General features: G+C 43.6%; 1 protein-coding gene across 2 annotated transcripts in view; it reads right to left on the bottom strand.

Annotated features, from left to right (window-relative positions):
* Positions 1-476: 476 nt before the first annotated feature.
* The window catches only part of LOC310788310 (cullin-5-like), a 38,858-nt gene continuing 18,258 nt past the window's right edge, over positions 477-21,076 (bottom strand). For both annotated transcript variants that reach the window (XM_083649873.1, XM_083649872.1), the window contains exons 9-18: positions 19,096-19,203; positions 18,936-19,000; positions 18,689-18,821; positions 18,370-18,501; positions 18,037-18,160; positions 16,442-16,617; positions 14,298-14,459; positions 14,018-14,136; positions 13,733-13,856; positions 477-2,140 (exon numbers count right to left, since the gene is read on the bottom strand). In XM_083649873.1, the coding sequence (XP_083505999.1) occupies positions 1,946-2,140; positions 13,733-13,856; positions 14,018-14,136; positions 14,298-14,459; positions 16,442-16,617; positions 18,037-18,160; positions 18,370-18,501; positions 18,689-18,821; positions 18,936-19,000; positions 19,096-19,203 (1,338 nt within the window). In that variant the 3' untranslated portion in view covers positions 477-1,945. The remainder of the gene's footprint in view (positions 2,141-13,732; positions 13,857-14,017; positions 14,137-14,297; positions 14,460-16,441; positions 16,618-18,036; positions 18,161-18,369; positions 18,502-18,688; positions 18,822-18,935; positions 19,001-19,095; positions 19,204-21,076) is intronic.

Genomic DNA, 21,076 nt, shown 5'->3' on the forward strand with positions numbered 1-21,076 from the left:
AACTGCAGTTAGATTGGTTTGAGAAGCATAATAATATGGAATAATAGCCTATAATGCAGACAGACAGGCTGGATGAAGGGAGGGGGGGGGGGCAGAGCGTTTGGCTTTCGTCTGGTTTTGCGGGATCACTGGAATTGGAGCTAAAAAGGCAAGCGTGCGATTCGTTTATTGCACTTATCCAATGAGCATGACGGTGCATAATTTTACGCCTAAAAGGTGTGGTTGTAATGCTTTGGGCTGCATCTAGCGCCAGCACGACGATATCAAGTGCGCCTTTCCACGCCCACTGCTTTGATCTGCGCCTGCCGCTCGGCCTAGAAACTGCGCCGATGCAACGATAGGGGCCTGGATGTATTCTGACCCAAAAAAAGGATGATTGTTTGTCTGGTGTATGACCATAATAATGAATGACAAGCCTGTATGTTTCATAATAAGGTGCTGTTTATTTAATCATTTAATATTCACATCCCATTGTACACTCTCCTGTAGCTTTGAATTGTAGTAGTTAACGTGTAATACTGACCTCCCCTTCTTCTCCCAGGCTACTTACAGAAAAGAGGGTGTAGCCAACATAAGGGAGCTGCTGCTGGTTCAATCCCTATTCCACCTCTAGCTCCTGGGCACATCTGGTAGATCAAAATGGATTTCATATAGCAATATGCAGTGTTTCCCATACATAAAGGAATTTATGGCGCACCGCCACAAAAGGATTTTGACCGCCACAAAAAGATGTTGACAATTTTTTTTTTTTTTTTACAGTGCACCTGAACGCAACATGCAAGATACCCGGTGAATAAGTGTCCAAATGTTCATGTCATTCTGGCCAATACTTCTGTTATAGCATTTCAGTCTGGAATATGGAATATCTTTCAATCATCTATGATTTAGCTGCTAAATTGTCAAATACCGCCATCTGCTCGCTACCCAGGCACTTATGTATGTACTTAACCTAACTAACTTAACCAACTATCCGGTGTGCACAACATTGTCAGCCTAAACTCCTCCGAAATTTAGTTTGTCATTGTAAACCCACAGCACAGTAATGATGACATGTTCTTCATAGATCTAGCCTTTTAATTTTGCTCTTAAGCTTTCTCAAAGTACACCAAATTCATGCATTTTACTTTAAAATGTTTAAAAAAAATCTCGCGGGGTGGCATGCCCCCGCACCCCCCTAGGGGGTCTGCGGTTCCCCACCACAAATACTCAAAATCCTGTGGGAAACACTGATATGCTATCTTTTCCATATTCTACTCGTTACCTAGGGGGTAGAGGCTCGAGAAGTTTTGGAATTGGCTCCACTCGCTGTCTGTTTTCCGTTCTGAAAACGGTGAAGTGCTTTATGTCTGGCTCTTTACTTACTGAGTGTTTGATCACTCTACCTGAGACTACAGGGAGTCACCGCCATTGCTGCTTCAAAGCAGCATTCTCTCTGTGTCACAATGGACAGGGAGACATTTTGATCAAGATTCACATGTTCCGGGTTCGACTGCAGGTACTGTGACAGCAGAGGCTCTTCCATTTTCTTCCTCTCAACATGATTTGAGACATGCGTTTGCTGGGAGTGTTGCGGTGGCGGTGAGGGAGGGGCTACGCGGGGTGACTGGCCATCACGGTGGCCGGGAGACACCATGCCATGACAAGCGGACAATTACAGCCTCTCTGGACAGCGAGGAAAGTCCCTCCAACTTGAAACAGCTATAAAACGCTTGGTGCAGTCTCCCGCTGCGCCGATGCTTTTTCATTTTTCTTTATACAACTGGTAAGGCAGGAAGTTCCACAGTTTTTTCTTTTCTTCTCTTAAATAGGTCTCCGTCTTAAATTCATGCCTCCCTGCGCAATATATATTTGATATGGAGGACGGGGGCCTGGAAGTATTCTACTGTCCATCAGGCCTGACCGACCCAAACCACAGTCGACAGTCTTTGTAATGTGTTGTGTTGTGCTACGCCATGTAGATGAAGGTGTTTATGTCGGTCTCATCCCGTTTTATGTACTTGTGCTCTATCAGCCACTCCATTTGTTCCTTGATCATCTTCTTCTGTGGTAAAAACATGTTCTTTAAGATCTCCACCAGCTCCGTCTGCAGCTGGGCGTTGTTGAGGCGCTTCCTCATCTTCATGATCTGGATTATGGCCTCCTGGGTTTGGGGAATGGGAAGGAGGGTGAGAACCAAGGTTATTACAGTATTGTTAGCGAAAACTAACGGAATAACAAAAACTAGGGGTGAAAAAACATTCTTGTTAACTGAAGTATAAATAAAAATGAAGCTTATAAAGCGATAAACTGCAACTTATGCGACTTATAAAGCGACTAAACTGTTAACATTACAATGAGAGTTTTACTTTGAAAGCCCTAAAGCGGAAGCCCTACTTTTACATTCTGGCTGACTTGACGCTCATGCACTAAATGATGGAAAGAAAAAAGAAGAAGAAAATAACTGCTCATGAAATTAACTGCTCATTTTTGGGACTGTGAACTTATTTCAAATTCAAAATTGTGAACTATGAACATGAACTAGTTCATTTTAATCCGTGTGAGCTGAACTTTGAGCTAGCTCTTGTGAACTTGCACAACACTGGATTTCCAATAAGGCTCCCACGATGTCTGGCTGGAATAAGAAGATAATGGAGAATATTCCGCTGGACCTCCTGACTTGTCTAGTACACTGCAAGACAGCTAACTTCAACAAGATTTGGAAACGGTTTCTTGAGTATGTAAATGTGAATGCATCTGCCATTCTATCTAGAGCTTTTATATGAAGCATTTGAGTTGCTAAGGTCCAACTGTGGTGGCGTTTGTGATACTGTGACAGTTGACCCAAAATTATGTACAAAGCCTGTCAAACAAAATAAGTCTAAATGAACGGAATGCAAGTAGCGTGAGGGTCGGAGACGTTTCAGAGGCTGAAAACAAATCTTGTCTTGATGACAGGGTTGAGAAGCGGACCATATAGCGTGTCGATGATTTGATTTGACAATTCTGTGGACTGGCTTTGGCATTGGCCAATCCTGGCGTGTTCCGCCCCCAAATCGAGTGGGATTCAGCGTGTTGTCGTGCTACGCGAGTGGGATCCGCCGAGTACCAGGCAGCCAGCGGTTTCTGTGTGGAACGGAGCGGACAATCCGATGCATGGGTGCTGCCCACCCGCCTGGAATCTCCGAGGGGCGACCCCTGACAACCAGGCTCTCTGAAGCACGCACCAGTTACACTATTGTGGTAAATACAATATTCCTGGAATGCGAGTTTAACTAGCCAGTTACATTTCTTTGCATTCTTAGTGGACATTCACACCAAAAGCGTTTTTTTCAGTCAGAACGCTATGAAAATCATGTTGAGAGAGCTTCCATTGTGCACAAAACACAGCGCATGGAGCGGTTTTTGTGTGCCCTGTTTGTTTCCCCCTGCAGTCGCGTGCAGTACAGATCAGAACACTGTTTGATGTTGTTCACTGTCAACATGAAAGCCAGATTATTGCCAATTCTGGCAGCAGCGGAGGTTGAACATTCTCGGGAGGAGAAAAGGTAGTAGGAGAGGAAAAGACGAGCAGGCTAATGTTCAACTTTTTTCAGCTTAAAAACGCCCACAGCGCTCCTCCAAAAACAACAGACCCCACCAGCGTTTAAACGCCAGGTGCGTTCATTAAAAGAGGAGCACGTCTAGCGCGTCCTTACACAGACAATGAATTGCAGAAAGACGCTGGCAGCTCCAAAAACGCTTTTGGTCTGAATGTCCCCTTAGACATTAGCGTTTGCTTTATTTTGTATGTTACATACAATTGGTCAAGTTAGTAGTTAGTTTATGGGCTAGAAATTCTGCCAGATGACAGGCACTAGGCGCCATTTTCTCCTTCATTTGGAAGAGAAAATTATCCTGAAATGAAGATTTGATTGACAGCTGCCATGTTGTGATATGATTGGTTGAAATGGGGTAGAAATTTGATAGTACTATGTGACGTCAGCAAACTGTATCTTACTGTTATGAATGAAATCTTGAAAAATTTATTTTTGATGTGAAAAAGTGTGAAAAACTAAAGAAAATTGATTTTTGTGATTTCTTTTGGCATACATTATTAAATAGGTGCACTGAATACCCAGGTATTTGAACTAAAAGAAAAGAAAAGTCATTTTTGGGTTCAGCTCGACTTTAAAGTCGAACTGAACCCATTCGTCGCGTGCGTCGGAGTCCCTTTCAGACTGAAAACATAACTTGTCTGAGATCACAGGTTGAGAGGCGGGTCATAGTAGTATGTCGATGATTTTATTTGACAATTCTGGGGACTGGATTGGGCTTTGGCCAATCCTGGCGTGTTCCGCCTCCAAATCGAGTGGGATTCAGAGTGTTGTGGCGCTCTCCTCGTGAAGAGCCTGCTGACGCGAGGTTAGTGGCTGAGTGGAGCTCAGCAAGCTGCAGGCAGCCAGCTGCCTTCATGTTGCCGAGCGGAGAGTGCAGCCCGTCGGCCTGGAATCTCCGAGGTGCGACCCCTGACAACCAGGCTCTCAAGCGTGCGCCATTATCGCTATTGCTGTAAATACGATATTCTATATATATATATATATATATATATATATATATACAGTATATATATATATATAGCAGTAGAAAGGAAATCCAGCGCACACCAGGTTGTCAGAATAGACTTCTTTTATTTAAGTAGCATAGATATGGTGAACAACGCGTTTCGCTGTTGCTTCATCAGGTTCGCTTTACAAATGAATGGCACAGGGGTGGGTTTAAAAAGGCTGTACCATCAATTATCAATTATCAACAGGTGAGTAACATTACAGATCATGTGACAGCATGATTTGCAGACCATGTGACAGCAAGAGAATGCAGTTCATACATGTTTCAAAAGACAAGTACATCAAGTTAAATATAGCAATATCAAGTGTCACAATTACATAGATTAGAAAATAGAAATTTTTAAAAATGGAAGAATTTCAAAAGGACATGGTCAGACACATTTATTTACCTAGGACAGGCTCCAGAATGGTCACAATGAAACCACATAACAGCTTATGCATCTAGTGCAATACCTCAATAACCCCCCCCCCCCCTAGATATATAAAAAGAGTTGAGGTATTGCACTAGATGCATAAGCTGTTCTGTGGTTTCATTGTGACCATTCTGGAGCCTGTCCTAGGTAAATAAATGTGTCTGACCATGTCCTTTTGAAATTCTTCCACATATTTTTTTTTTTATTTCTATTTTCTAATCTATGTACCGTAAATTTCGGACTATAAGCCGCGGCTTTTTCCCCGTTTTTTGGCCCCTGCGGCTTATATAATGGTGCGGCTTATCTATGGATTTTTTCAGAAAAATAAAAAATAAAAAACTGAATTCTCTCTTCTTTAGCACTCTTTCTAACTATAAATCCACTTCTGTTTTAATTTCCTCTCTTGCCCTCTTTTCACCACACCGCGGACACTGTGTGCACTGTAAAAAAAAACACAGGTGGTGTTGTGTTATGTTGTTTTGTTGAAATGTTAATAAATGGGAGCTTCCTCAAACAGCCATCTCTTTCCCGACAATCCCCTCTGTGCACGAACCCTTACATATGGTAATTAAACATTAAAACACAATTAAAAAAAAAAAAACATTAAAACACCCGCGGCTTATAGTCCGGTGCGGCTTATATATGTAACAAACAGTCAATTTTGCTGCTGCGGCTTATAGTCCGGTGCGGCTTATAGTGCGGAAATTACGGTAATTGTGACACTTGATATTGCTATATTTAACTTGATGTACCGGTACTTGTCTTTTGAAACATGTATGAACTGCATTCTCTTGCTGTCACATGGTCTGCAAATCATGCTGTCACATGATCTGTAATGTTACTCACCTGTTGATAATTGATAATTGATGGTACAGCCTTTTTAAACCCACCCCTGTGCCATTCATTTGTAAAGCGAACCTGATGAAGCAACAGCGAAACGCGTTGTTCGCCATATCTATGCTACTTAAATAAAAGAAGTCTATTCTGACAACCTGGTGTGCGCTGGATTTCCTTTCTACTGCTATATATATATATATATATATATATATATATATATATATATATATATATATATAGAATATCGTATTTACAGCAATAGCGATAATGGCGCACGCTTGAGAGCCTGGTTGTCAGGGGTCGCACCTCGGAGATTCCAGGCCGACGGGCTGCACTCTCCGCTCGGCAACATGAAGGCAGCTGGCTGCCTGCAGCTTGCTGAGCTCCACTCAGCCACTAACCTCGCGTCAGCAGGCTCTTCCCGAGGAGAGCGCCACAACACACTGAATCCCACTCGATTTGGAGGCGGAACACGCCAGGATTGGCCAAAGCCCAATCCAGTCCCCAGAATTGTCAAATAAAATCATCGACATAATACTATGACCCGCCTCTCAACCTGTGATCTCAGACAAGTTATGTTTTCAGTCTGAAAGGGACTGCGACGCACGCGACGAATGGGTTCAGTTCGACTTTAAAGTCGAGCTGAACCCAAAAATGACTTTTCTTTTCTTTTAGTTCAAATACCTGGGTATTCAGTGCACCTATTTAATAATGTATGCCAAAAGAAATCACAAAAATCAATTTTCTTTAGTTTTTCACACTTTTTCACATCAAAAATTCATTTTTCAAGATTTCATTCATAACAGTAAGATACACTTTGCTCACATTTATTTACCTAGGACAGGCTCCAGAATGGTCACAATGAAACCACAGAACAGCTTATGCATCTAGTGCAATACCTCAACTCTTTTTATATATCTAGGGGGGGGGGGGGGGTTATTGAGGTATTGCACTAGATGCATAAGCTGTTCTGTGGTTTCATTGTGACCATTCTGGAGCCTGTCCTAGGTAAATAAATGTGTCTGACCATGTCCTTTTGAAATTCTTCCACATATTTTTTTAAAAATTTCTATTTTCTAATCTATGTACCGTAATTGTGACACTTGATATTGCTATATTTAACTTGATGTACTTGTCTTTTGAAACATGTATGAACTGCATTCTCTTGCTGTCACATGGTCTGCAAATCATGCTGTCACATGATCTGTAATGTTACTCACCTGTTGATAATTGATAATTGATCGTACAGCCTTTTTAAACCCACCCCTGTGCCATTCATTTGTAAAGCGAACCTGATGAAGCAACAGCGAAACGCGTTGTTCGCCATATCTATGCTACTTAAATAAAAGAAGTCTATTCTGACAACCTGGTGTGCGCTGGATTTCCTTTCTACTGCTATTTCTGCTGTTCCTGCTCCAGCTGCACCCGGGACTAGCAGCACAGCTGTGCACAGGGCACTACTTTCTTATATATATATATATATATATATATATATATATATATATATATATATATATATATATATATATATTGGCATACATTATTAAATAGGTGCACTGCATACCCAGGTATTTGAACTAAAAGAAAAGAAAACCACAGCCACCAATGGCAAGTCGTGATCTAGTTGAGCTACCTGAGAAGTGGGAAAATGGATGAGGCTTCACACTATGACTTAAGCCTAAATTATAGTCCCGAGAGGACACGCACATGGACAGTTGCAGACACCACAGACAAGTAGTAGTTCTGTTTATACTAGTTTCTGGAATTACTTGGACGAGGACGTGTGGAGAGAGAGAGGGAGCGAGAGAGAATAGCAAACTAAGTGCAGATCTCAAAAGCAAGTAAACCACTGTGGGATTGATTGGTGAGAAAGTTGCTAAAAGAAGGAGAGAGCTATGAGTGGTTGAGCAGAATTAGCATAGTTTAAATGTACAGCAGGTAATCAGCCACTGCAATGAAGAATATAGCAAACTAATGAGAATTTGCATAGTTCATCTAGACAACAATAGAGATGTCTGTCATTTGTTTTCCTAGGGGTGGCCCCAAATCAAATCGAAGGAGCCTGATTCGACTGCCAATCTCACAGTCGAATAGTCGCAAAATGTGGTTATGAAACAAGGATTATTCCATTCTGGCTAGATAGGGGGGCGGAATGTCTGATTTTACATAGAATTGCTTGGTTTCTCCCAATAGATTGTGATGTACAGCCTATTTTGGTATAAGTCAAGTCAAGTCAACTTTATTTATAGAGCACATTTACAACGACACAGGCCGATCAAAGTGCTTTACAGGTAAAAACACAAACATAAAGCAGGTACAAATGCACTAATCAGAAGCAAGGTGCGGTACAAAGTGCAATAAAACTAGAACGACCGCAACGCGGACTTATGCCTCCGCCATTAGTTCATTCTGGAGTCCAAATCGCCATTTGAGGCAAATTGGAAGAGATTCGGTCAAGGCGCTCCTGTGATGTTGCGTTACAGAGCTTGGAAATTGGGTGTGTGAGAGGTCACAGTGACCTTGAACTTTGACCACCAAAATGTAATCAGTTCATCCTTGAGTCCAAGTCGATGTTTGAGACAAGTTTGATTAAATTCCGTCAAGGCATTCCTGAGATATCACGTTAACAAGCTTGAAAATGGCGTTTGAGAGGTCACAGTGACCTTGACCTTTGACTTTTGACCACCAAAATCTAATCGGTTCATCCTTGAGTCTAAGTAGATGTTTGAGGCAAATTTGATGAAATTCCGTCAAGGTATTCATGAGATATCGCGTTAACAAGCTGGAAAATGGCGTTTGAGAGGTCACAGTGACCTTGACCTTTGACTTTTGACCACCAAAATCTAATCAGTTCATCCTTGAGTCCAAGTCGATGTTTGAGACAAGTTTGATTAAATTCCGTCAAGGCATTGCTGAGATATCGCGTTAACAAGCTTGAAAATGGCGTTCGAGAGGTCACAGTGACCTTGACCTTTAACCGCCAAAATCTAATCAGATCATCCTTGAGTCTAAGTCGATGTTTGAGGCAAATTTGATGAAATTCCGTCCAGGCGTTCCTCAGATATCGCGTTAACAAGCTTGAAAATGGCGTTCGAGAGGTCACAGTGACCTTGACCTTTGACCACCAAAATCTAATCAGATCATCCTTGGGCCTAAGTGAATGTTTAAGGCGAATCTGATGAAATTTTGTCAAGTTGTTCCTCAGATATCGTGTTAACAAGCTTGAAAATGGCGTTCGAGAGGTCACAGTGACCTTGACCTTTGACCTTGGACCACCAAAATCTAATCAGATCATCCTTGGGCCTAAGTGAATGTTTAAGGCGAATCTGATGAAATTTTGTCAAGTTGTTCTTCAGATATCGCGTTAACAAGCTTGAAAATGGCGTTCGAGAGGTCACAGTGACCTTGACCTTTGACCTTGGACCACCAAAATCTAATCAGATCATCCTTGGGCCTAAGTGAATGTTTAAGGCGAATCTGATGAAATTTCGTCAAGTTGTTCCTCAGATATCGCGTTAACAAGCTTGAAAATGGCGTTCGAGAGGTCACAGTGACCTTGACCTTTGACCTTGGACCACCAAAATCTAATCAGATCATCCTTGGGCCTAAGTGAATGTTTAAGGCGAATCTGATGAAATTCCATCAAGGCGTTCCTCAGATATCGCGTTGACAAGCTTGAAAATGGCGTTCGAGAGGTCACAGTGACCTTGACCTTTGACCTTGGACCACCAAAATCTAATCAGATCATCCTTGGGCCTAAGTGAATGTTTAAGGCGAATCTGATGAAATTCCATCAAGGCGTTCCTCAGATATGGCGTTAACAAACATCCGTACGGACGGACGGACGGACATCCGTACGGACGGCCGGCCGTACGTACGTACGGACGGACAACCCGGATCCATAATGCCTTCGGCCTGGCTTCGCCGGCGGAGGCATAACAAGTAATAAAATGGATAAAAGTTGAGAGACAATAAAATGAATAAAATAAATAAACAAAAAGTGCAGAAAAACAGCTCAACTCGAGTCAAAAGCCAGGGAGAAGAGTTGTGTCTTTAGCAGAGACTTAAAAGAAACTAGACTCTGGGCTGATCTGATCGCGAAGGGGAGGCTGTTCCAGAGCCTAGGGGCAGCAGCTGTGAAGGCTCTATCTCCTCTGGACTTTAACTTTGTCCTGGGCACCTCCAGCAGCAGTTGGTCAGCGGACCTTAGGGCTCTGGATGGGGCGTGGTGGACCAGGAGCTCAGCAAGATAAGAAGGGGCAAGCCCCTTTAGTGCTTTAAAAAAACAATCAGCAGCAGTTTAAAATCAATGCGTTGACGGACGGGGAGCCAGTGGAGAGAGGCCAGGACAGGTGTGATGTGGTCACGCTTTTTGGTGCTAGTGAGAAGACGGGCAGCTGCATTTTGGACCATCTGGAGATGACGGAGCAGCGACTGGTCAATGCCGACATAAAGTGCGTTGCAGTAGTTTAATCGATTGGTGATGAAGGCGTGGATCACTCTCTCCAGGTCCATTTGAGAAATATGGTTTAGTCTTAGCTAAAAGTCTAAGTTGAAAAAAGCTAGTTTTTACCACGGAGCTTATCTGTTTATCGAGTTTAAAAGCACTATCGAAGGTCACACCAAGGTTCACCAATAAGTACCTATCAGTAGTGCTGCACGATTAATCTAATCGCAATCGCAATCGTGATGTCAGCACGTGCGATTACATAACCGCAAAAGTGTGCGATTATTATAATTTTTTCACTCTTTTTGAGTGTGTGTGTGTGTGTCCTCTAACGTTACACGCGACGCAGCAAACACACGTTTCTCTGCCATCACACTGTGGGCATCAACACTAGCGGGAGGCTTCTCCCATGCACTCCCGCAAATAAGTAATGTTATGCGCAGCAAAGTTACATCTTACCGAGAGGGAGAGAGAGAACATCCATGATCGCTAACAGCTAGCTATGCTAATAACTAGCTTGCCGTTCAGAAACGCATGTAAACAGCCGTGTGATCAGTGAGAACGTCAGTAAAATAAGGAGAGAGCTGCAGGTGCTTATGCAGAACTAGTGCACGATTAGCAGCAGCAGCACCTCCAGGCTTCAACTAGCGTTCAGCCTGTCACATGGCGCCTTCATGGTCCCTCGATAAAGTCTGCAGAAATATGCACGTTACCTCGCCTCTCTCAAGAAGCGTCACGTGAGTGTGGCGCTTAAGGCCATCTGTCGCTACAAAATAAATAAACGGGGTGTATCATTAGTATTACTGGACAGACATGTAACTAACTTTGCCAGTCTGAGCCATCTTCTATGTGCTGTAACACAGTGCAGTTTCTATTTTTCTGGTGTTTCTTTTTTACATGTTTGGGACAGGCAAATGTCTCAAAATGTTTTATTTTTTGTAAAGATAATTTTATTTCAAATAGTTTTATTTATTTAGTTTTAATATATTTTAAATTGTAACATATTTCATGTATTTTAGTCTGTGATACGTGAAACCGTGGTATTTTTGTCCAAGGTTATCATACCGTCAAAAACTCATGCCGGCACATCCCTAGATACCTCTTGTTTATTATATCGCAATCACAATCGCAATCGCAATATTGTCCACCCTAATCGCTAATCGCACCTTTCCCCCAAATCGTGCAGCACTACCTATCAGGCTATTAATACCGTAAAACCAAGTCCCAATTAAACAAACAATGGATGCCAATGGATTTTCTGATTGGCAGATAGTCTAGAAAAGAAAAGAATAGTCAAATATTCGTGTTCAACAGCCAAATTCCGATTTGACTGGCAGAAGTCGGAGTCGGATACAGCCTTAGTTTTTACAAAGATTGATTGCTCCATAAGTGGAAAAACTGGTGTTTACAGATGCTCTATGTCCATTGACTGCAATAGTATACATTAGAGCTGCCGACAATAATCGATTCAGAGATGCATCGCGATGCTTAATAGGACGATTCTGAATCGATTAACAAATATCAAAAATCGATTATTTAAAAAAAAAAAAAAAAAAAAAAAAAAAAAATTAATAATCAAATAAAATAGAATGTAAGTACATGCAGTTGTTTATTTTAATTATGGATCATAATACAATGCAATTCCAAATGCACTTTTATTTTAACACATTGAGTGCCACAGCGCTTCAGTAAAATTGTCTGCAGCCTGTGCCAGATTCACTTCCATTCAGTTGAAAACAGCTATAGAATTTTTTCTATTATGGCTATATTGACGGGGCTGGACTTTAATGAAACATTGAACACTCCTGCTTCTTCCAAAGAAGAAATTTTGTTTCTAGAGAGTTCCATTATGAAATGACAGCCTCTGAAACAAGTGCACTTTCAAGGGTTTTCTGTCGTTTTTTTTTACTTTCCAAGATATAGTCACTTTTATGAATACCTTTTGCACTCTAATTTCGAGCACATTCACTGACTCTGGCTGGTGTTTTCTGATGTGGTGGCGTGGTGTGGTTTCTGTGCAGCCTGCGTGCCCCCCCCCCCCCCCTCTCCCCCCCCCCCCCCCCCCTCTCCACCTCTGAGCTGCGGGCTCCTCCCACACGCACAGAGTTTGTTTTCTCGACTCCGTTTTTGCCCCGGACGGATCCCAGCGCGCATCAAGGAAATGATGCGCGCTGGCAAACGCGACTGAACGAAAAGGTTTGGCCGTTCGGCTTCGGATGCTGGCTTTCTGGCAGGAAATCGTGTGGAGATAGATAGAAGCATAAGAGCTCAGTTGTGAGCGCGGATGCAGCCGAGCCCACTCTCCGCTGCAGACAGAGCAATATATACGGCTCTGGCTGAAGCATGCATCGGTTTCCTCTTTGATCACGTCTTTCCCTGCTTTCTCCTGTACAAAGTAAAGGATCTGAGGTGGGTGGCGCAGCTTCCGTGACGATGTTTAAGGTGGCGCCGTGTGATCCCTTGAAGGGATTCATGCTCACTGGCTGGGTACGACCTTAAACAGCAGAATTATGGAATAATATGAATTATGATTTTAGGACGTCCACAGACGTCCTTGGCACTCCTCGTTACTTTTTTTTAGGACGTGCACAGACGTCCTTGGCACTCAATGTGTTAAAAGTAGCCACACAGTGAGAAAAAAGAAAGTGAGAAAAAATAAATCATGTATTGCGGAAAAAGTGATGCATCGATTTAAGATGCATCGTATAATCGAATCGAATCGAATCGTAGACTTGTATAATCGAATCGTATCGAATCGTGAGATCAGTGAAGATGCACAGCTCTAGTATACATGATGGAAGAATTAAAAAAAATAACGTGAACGTTGAAGATTTATTTAGCGAAAATCTGCAGCAGCTGTATACAGTAGTACCATGTTTAAAACATTTTGATGCACTCTGGACTAAATTTTTTATCATTCAAAAATCTGGCAGAATCTTTTGTGGTGGATAGCCTGAAGATGCTTTTATGGAAGGTTTGTGTCAATTGAGCAAACAAAAAATGTGAGAGGAGATAGGTTCAATTAGTTTTAATTTTTGAGAAAAACAGCATTCAGAATTCCTGTCAGCTCAAGCAGTGGAACATTTCTGCTCACTTGGGCCTACATTTTTGGTGAAATTTGCAAAGGTGTAGCACATACAGTACAAAGTTCAGAACTTTAGACATTTGCTGCAGCGCAACCATCAGGACTATTGGTCCCCAATTCCTACTGAGGAAGTTTGGCATGAGACTGGATCTACTGTGCAAAGTTTGGTTTATTTTCATGCATGGGAAAACAGAAGAATAACAGCAGAGCTGCCCAGCCCCTAATAACCTCTGTGAGAAAGAAGGTGATTTGTTTGATGTCAAACTCAATGATGGGGAATGGAAAACAGCAGACTATTTATTCACAGTGGTTGGGTGTTCCAGACAAACACTATCTAATCCTACATGCAGTGAGCTGCACTCCATACCTGTGTTCTTAGTATCCTGAGCTGCACGATCCCCTCATTCTCCTCTTCTCTCATTCGCTCTGTGGTGAGCTGCAGCCGACCAATCAGGTTAATCTTCCCCCTCTTTTGAACCTTTGAGTTTTTTCTGTGAGGTGGGATAGAAAAAACAACAACAACGTGCTGAGTCACTGCACATGTATAGAGAAGAGGTCGGCTGAGCAAACAGACTTTTAGGACAACATTGACAACATTCCTTACATCAGAGAAAACAACATTCCTTACATCAGAGAAAACAACATTCCTTACATCAGAGAAAACTCCTGGTTGACATAGAATAGTGTCCCTTCCGCAAAGTCTTTGGGTGAAGTCACCACCGGCTCGTAGGATAACACCTGCCGCTTGAGTTTGGGGAATGCCACCAGAGACTGGCAAGATGGAGAAAAACATAGTGGCTCAGAACTGATTAGACGGGGGTAACCCTAGCCTTATAATATCAACCTAACCCTACCGATGATATTTACAAGTTTCATCAGCAGCACTTGTCTCGCAACATTTGCCCTGCCCCCAGACCCCCTTCTCCACTTACCCAGAGTGTGCGTCGCAGTTCGGCATCTGGCAGCTCCGAGGCCAGCTTGAGGTTTTCAAAGCTGATCCTCTCCCTTGGCCTTTGGTTCCAAGCAAACAGCACGGCTAGCTGGAACGTGGTCACCTCCAGGTCATACTGGCCAACTTCATTCTTAAAAGTTATCTGGACAGAGGGATGAAGAAGGTCCAATTTGGTCAAATCGGTCAGGAAATCTAACAAAGTGGTTAAGAAAATATGAATGTGGAACACCATTTAGTTCATTTACATATGAATAAGCACATGAACATACAAGGTTGATAAATGTAATGCAAACAGGCTGATAAGGTCAATTCTGTGTGTTTCTAGGGACAGGATGACCCAATCATGTAAGGGTGGGGGGAAGGGGGCTAGGGGATAGGAAGGTGGTAGAGAGTCAGGATTCGGGGGGTGGTTAGGGGGAGTGGCTAAGGCAACTGGGGGGGGGGGGGGGGGGGGCAGGGGGTGTAGCTAGGGATAGGAAGGTAGTAGAGAGTTGGGATCAGAGGGATGTTAGGGGGAGTGGCTAAGGGGACTGGGGGGCGGGGGGTGTAGCTAGGGATTAGAAGGTAGTAGAAAGTCAGGATTCGGGGGGTGGTTAGGGGGAGTGGCTAAGGGGACTGGGGGGGGTGTAGCTAGGGATAGGAAGGTAGTAGAGTTGGGATCAGAGGGATGGTTAGGGGGAGTGGCTAAGGGGACTGGGGGGCGGGGGGTGTAGCTAGGGATAGGAAGGTAGTAGAGAGTCAGGATTCGGGGGTGGTTAGGGGGAGTGGCTAAGGGGACTGGGGGGGGTGTAGCTAGGGATAGGAAGGTAGTAGAGAGTCAGGATTCGGGGGTGGTTAGGGGGAGTGGCTAAGGGGACTGGGGGGGTGTAACTAGGGTGGTAGAGTTGGGATTCGGGGGTGGTAAGGGGGAGTGGCTAAGGGGACTGGAGGGGCATGTAGCTAGCAGAGCATGTGAGCGGAGTGGAGCGGTGATAATTACCGCTCCAGCGCTCACGGCCGCTCTGCTCCAGACCGCTCCCCGCTCAATACAGATTTCACCCGCTCGCACTCACCACTCCGCTCAAAAGAATAAAAAAGATCAAAAGGCCAGGGTGTTTTAATTTGCGTTTAAACGCCTGGGCAATGGGCATTGCTCACTACAAATAACACGAGCTCAGCAGAGTCGGCTGCATGTTCGTTTCTCTTCCTTCTCGTCTCGCCGCAGCTGGCAAGAAAATAGTGGGCGTGCACATGGCCACGCACCGATGCATTCTGGTTCGAACATGTTGTGATCGAAACTGAAGCGGGACTGAGCGGGTGATCGGTGCCACTCCAACTTTCGCTCTGGTACCACTCTGGTCCCCGCTCACCGCTCAAGCCAAAATCCCCCCGCTCCTCCGCTCACATGCTCTGGTAGCTAGGGATAGGAAGGTGGTAGAGAGTTAGGATCTGAGGGGTGGCTGGGGGGATGTGGGTGGTGGTGGGAGTGGGCGTGGTGCCATAAAGGTGAATGGCCACACCACGCTGCGCTAGTTATCTGAGCAGATCTATTCACCTTATCTAGCCCCGCCCATTTGACTCAGTTGTGTGATTGTGTCACGACTTCCGGTTCAAAACGCCGGCTGCTTGGCGGAGTGAGGAAGCGAATGCAACAAGAAGAAGAAGCTTACGGCTCGGCTAGCTGTAGCTTCAACTTTGTTTACAGTTTAAACTTTGGTTTGTGGCAAATAAATTACTTGACAATGGATAACGTGGTCAACAAATGGGCGCATACATCTTTTTTTTCTTTCAACACTGCTGCAGTCGGATGGTGTTAGCGTACTGCACCCTTCAACTATTAACATTGGCGACTGGGACACAGCACTTAGACCACAGCTGTGGTCGATGTTCAAAGCATTCCTGCTGTAAAAACAACTTTTGTTTGTTCCAATTGTTGTAGCACTCTTTTACTGAACATATTATGCTCGTCATTGTCGATCACGTTATCTGGATAACCTGGCTGACTCCGCTTGCTTGCTCGTACCGAGCTCAAAGTACGTTATTTTGCTACAAACCAACCTTCTTCTTCTGTTGTATTTCGCGCCGTGACCACCGGAAGTGTAAACACAATCGGAAGTATTTGAACATGAGGTGAATAGGACTCACAATGCCATTGGACATGAGGTGATGCCAGTGAAGCTTCCGGCCGCTGTGGTTCTTCTTGTAGAAGTCTTCTACCTCTGGTATCAGGTCCTCTAGTTCTGTAGGTAGAGATACAAAGACCTTCTCGCTGCTCCTCGACCATGCACCAGCATTCAGGATCTTAATGTTGACAGAGTCCGCTACAGGGGAACATACAAGGAAGTGAGACATCAGGTCCATCCTGTTTTAGCAGAAACTTTGAATTGAAATTGACTTAACGTGTTTTTTTAAATGAAGGTAACATTGTTACCAGTGTAACAAGTAAAATATTTCGTAAGAAGCTGTTGTAGAAAAAAAAAAGACGATATAAGTGGCTTTTCTAACTAGGCAACAAATGCTAAAATAAGCAGATCCTGAGTCAGCCTTAAGTGCTAGTAAGACCCCCTCTTTCAAATACAAGCCACTTTCTATAACAAAATGATATGTGAGCAGTCGTGATGGAATGGTGGAATACCAACACAGACAGAGAACTCTTGGCAGTATTTGAGATGCATACAGTATATGTGAACGATAAATGGACTGGATTGTAGACAGCAGGGGTTCATGAAAGAGGTGAACATGAGGTGAACAATTTGAAAACAATTTGAAAATTGTAATTTTCTAAATCTCAAGTTTGCCTTTGTGGAGAAATAAATCTGACTTTCTTTCCAAAGTAAATACACCATTTTGTTATAAACTATCCCTGCATTGTATGCTATGTAGGTCAACATTAACATAAACTCAATCCTTCACTGGCTTTACTCCAGGGCATCAACATAAAATGCAACGTAAATCATATACTGAAATCCTGAAGCTTTGACTGAGTATGGCTCAAAATCTTTCCCTTCAAGTCTGTGGAGAGTCATTTCAGTCATTCAGGTAGTAAGATGTTCAAAAAAGGAAATGTAACCCTATTACTTAGGAGGACCCAGGGCAGGGCCTTCTCAGTTGCTGCACCCTCCCTCTGGAACACTCTCCCCATCCACAGCCACCAAGCAAACACCCTACCATCTTGTAAACAGGCCCTCAAGACCCACCTCTTCAAACTCGCCTTCACTACCACGCCTGCACTACAAATGTACTTATTAAATTATTTTAATCTGCGTGTAAAGCGACTTTGAGTATCTAGAAAAGCGCTATAAAAGTTGAATGTATTACTATTATTATTATTTTTTATTATTATTAACTTTTTTGGACCCCAAGGCTTTGGTTATTGGCTAGGTTTCTGACCACAATTTTATTTTCTTATCCATTCAAATCCAATCATTGACTTGGAACAGCCAGACCCCGTTTACCACTTTGTTCTCTCTTCTCATTACATTACATTACATTACGTCATTTGGCAGACGCTTTTATCCAAAGCGACTTACAACACATTTTTGTCAGCAATAGAGCAATCAACTATGCAACACAGTCTATGACAACTACAACTTCTGAAGGAACAGTGGTACAAGTTTAGTTCAGGTTAGTTTTTTTTCTTTTTTCTCCCCCCTCCCCTCTACCGTCTCCTCCCTCCTTACTTTCTGCTGAAGACTTCATCACCTGTGTTGAGAATATACAGTAATAATGATATACCTTACCTGGTAAAGCAAGCTTATTATGTTTGTGCATTTCTTTGAAGGACTGGTTGAGGTCCTCTGACACTTTGATGTCTTGGAACATCCTGGCCAGCTTGTTGACATAGTCGGCTGGCATTCCTACTTCCTGTTAAGCACAGATAGCCAGTTATTCCTACTTCCTGTTAAGCACAAATAGCCAGTTATTCCTACTTCCTGTTAAGCACCGGAAGTGCCAGTTATTAGCAGGTGGTGTCAAATTACCACCAAATGAACTATTTACTATATTTAACGTTTCAGGCCAGTAGAGGGTAAAGTGAACACTGCTCTCTCACCCCCCACCCACACAGATCATACCCTGAGCCACTCCACCATGTTCTCCTCTATCTCGCTGTCTGCAGAGATGTCCAGGATGAGCCGGCGCGTCAGGTGGGCTTTATGGTAGCGCATGAACACGTCTTTGTTCTGCACGTACTTCAGCACTAACAGCTGAAAAGAGCACACGTGAACATGAAAGCATAGCACATTCCAAATGAATTTGCAATCTGTAGTTGAAGCCCAAGAATAGATGTTAAAGGACTGTGCCAATCTTTTGGTTTGGCTCACAATGCTTTGTGCAGGTGTTCCCAAGAAGGACCCACCCAAACCCCTCAAAAACAAAAACCAATCAACGTACCACTTCCTTCAGCTTGGCCTCTATCTCTTCAGAGGTGAGCTTCTTGCTTAGTGGGGTCTTCCTCAAGAGCATGTCACAGTAGTTGGCCAGCAGCTCTGGACACTTGGACTCCGGCTGGGTTTTCAAACCTACCCTGAAAAACACAGGACGGAAAGGAGGGGAGCATCAACATGGCGGCCACACATCACTGCCTTCATCAGTAAAGGGACACGAAATGTATATAATTTATATAATGAACATATCTTACCCTTTCTGCTTCAAAGGAAGTTCTAATTTAAATATAGTGGCATCATTCACAACAGCTTTATATGCCTGCAAAGAGGATAGAACAAAATGAAGCACATGTGCCAACAGGTGTGTCCTACAAATGGCACGTTAGTGGACAAGTCAGTCAAAGCCGCGCTCACTTTGTCTCTAGCCGTCAAGAAGCGCGGGTCGTCCTGAAAGGCCTCTTTCACCAGTCTGCTGAAGCGCTTAAACAAGGTGAGCAGCTGCTCCACATATTTCTCCGAGTCCTGTTACAAAGAAGCACAAGTAGCATACAGTAATAAAGAGAGGCCCTGGTTGACGTGTCAGAGAATGAAGACGTCTGTCTGTCCACATGACTTATCCGAACGAATCTTTAAAAATGTATATGCAAGTCAAGTTACTGCATCAGTATCAGAGCAGGCCAGTCATGTTTTTCTATATTGACCACACTGGTTGGTAAATCAAAAAAATTCACCAATCGCATTAATATTGTAGTTGTCAGAATCAAGCAGGACCTCCAAGTCATAGCTGTTCATCAGCAAAACTGGCGTACGTGCTAATGAACTCTGGCAGGAGGTACAGGGGTCCCTCTGTGGAAGCACAATCGGTATAAGCATTCATTTGTCCCTTTATCAGTTAAACTTGTTAATGGGCTCCCCCTGGAGGGCAGACAGAACAACAGGAGGCTCTGAGATAGCTTCACAGGCTCTAATAATATTGCCTGCTTGCTTGCATGTATAGTTTAACAATTGCTTGTTTGCTTGTATGAACAGTAAGTCTAACAATCGCCCTCAAAGGGATCATCTCTGACAGAGGTGAGTCTGCGTACTAGTAGGGATGTCGACCAGTGGTGTAGTGGAGGGTACACGCAGGTAGATGGCGTCTACTTACTTATTTTGCAGAGGGATTTGTGTCTACTCACTTCTAAATCTCCTTTGATGCGAGGCGAGGTGAGGCGGACTGGTCGCAGGCAGCCTGTCTAGTGAACGCCTTTGTCCACCAGAGGCGTCCCCGAAGCGGCTCTCCGCTCTAAAGTCTAAACAAATCGGCCTGTGTGTATTTTTCGCTTCTCTCTTTGAGTTGCGTCAAGCAGCACAGAGCAGATCGAGCTGGGCAGGAGAATAATAAAATAAAACATCCTGTCCATTTTCAAAATAAAACCTGTAGGCTATGTCAAGAGAGAAACAGTCACACATTGGGGGGCAATTTAGCCTGCTTTCTATAATAATGCATCCCTCAATTACTTGAATGCTTCCATTTTGGCAGCTACTTGGGTTCAAATTAACTTAGTGAGTTGGTTTGAAATTTGTAAATCAATGAGCTAAATTCAGAAATGTTCAGGTTATGGTCGCCTAATTGATCTCATGGTTACATTGTAGCCTATAATTCAATCAAAATGTTGTTGTTTTTGTAGACACCAATGATGACTGCCCAGCAAATGTAGTTTAAACTAGTAAGTATAGGTATGTATATATGTATGTATATATTAGAGCTGGGCTCGGGCTGAATTTTCCTTACCGAACCCGACCGAGCCCATCACATTATTAGCCGAGCCCGGCCCGGCCCGACAGGTGTCAATTGATAATCTGTCCGAGCCCGGCCCGAACCCCCTCCCTGATTTTTTTTCCCCCTCGGAGCGCAGCGAGCGCATAATTCAATGAGTCTGTCCAGCCTATAAACAGATATAATCCCAAACCAAAATCAGTCCTCGTAATTCAAAGCAGTCAATGATTAATACGTAATGTACAAAGCAAAGCACCAAACAGCCTAATTCGTGCGTGCCGTGCACTGCCCACACACAATCCCACATCGCTGAAAGAAGTACTGCACGGTGTCGGCGGTGAGCCGACACGGAGCTGACTCCGGGCAGAGCAGCAGAGTGCATGTCTGGGCGTGTTTCATTCGATGCCTTCAAGTGCTTTCATTAACGTAGTAAATTAGCTCAGGAGCTGATGATAGATATATTTGAAGGCAAAAACAAGTGACTCATTACGTGACCGAGCCCGGCCGAGCCCGAACGCGACTTCAATGTTTCTGTCCGAACCCGGCTGCTCTAGTATATATGTATATGTATACTAGTAAGTATAGTTAAGTATGTACGTATATATGTATACAGGGCTTAAAATTCAGCGCGGGATT

The sequence above is a fragment of the Poromitra crassiceps genome, assembly GCF_964638095.1.
Source record: "Poromitra crassiceps genome assembly, chromosome: 1".
NCBI classification, from domain to species: Eukaryota; Metazoa; Chordata; class Actinopteri; order Beryciformes; family Melamphaidae; genus Poromitra; species Poromitra crassiceps.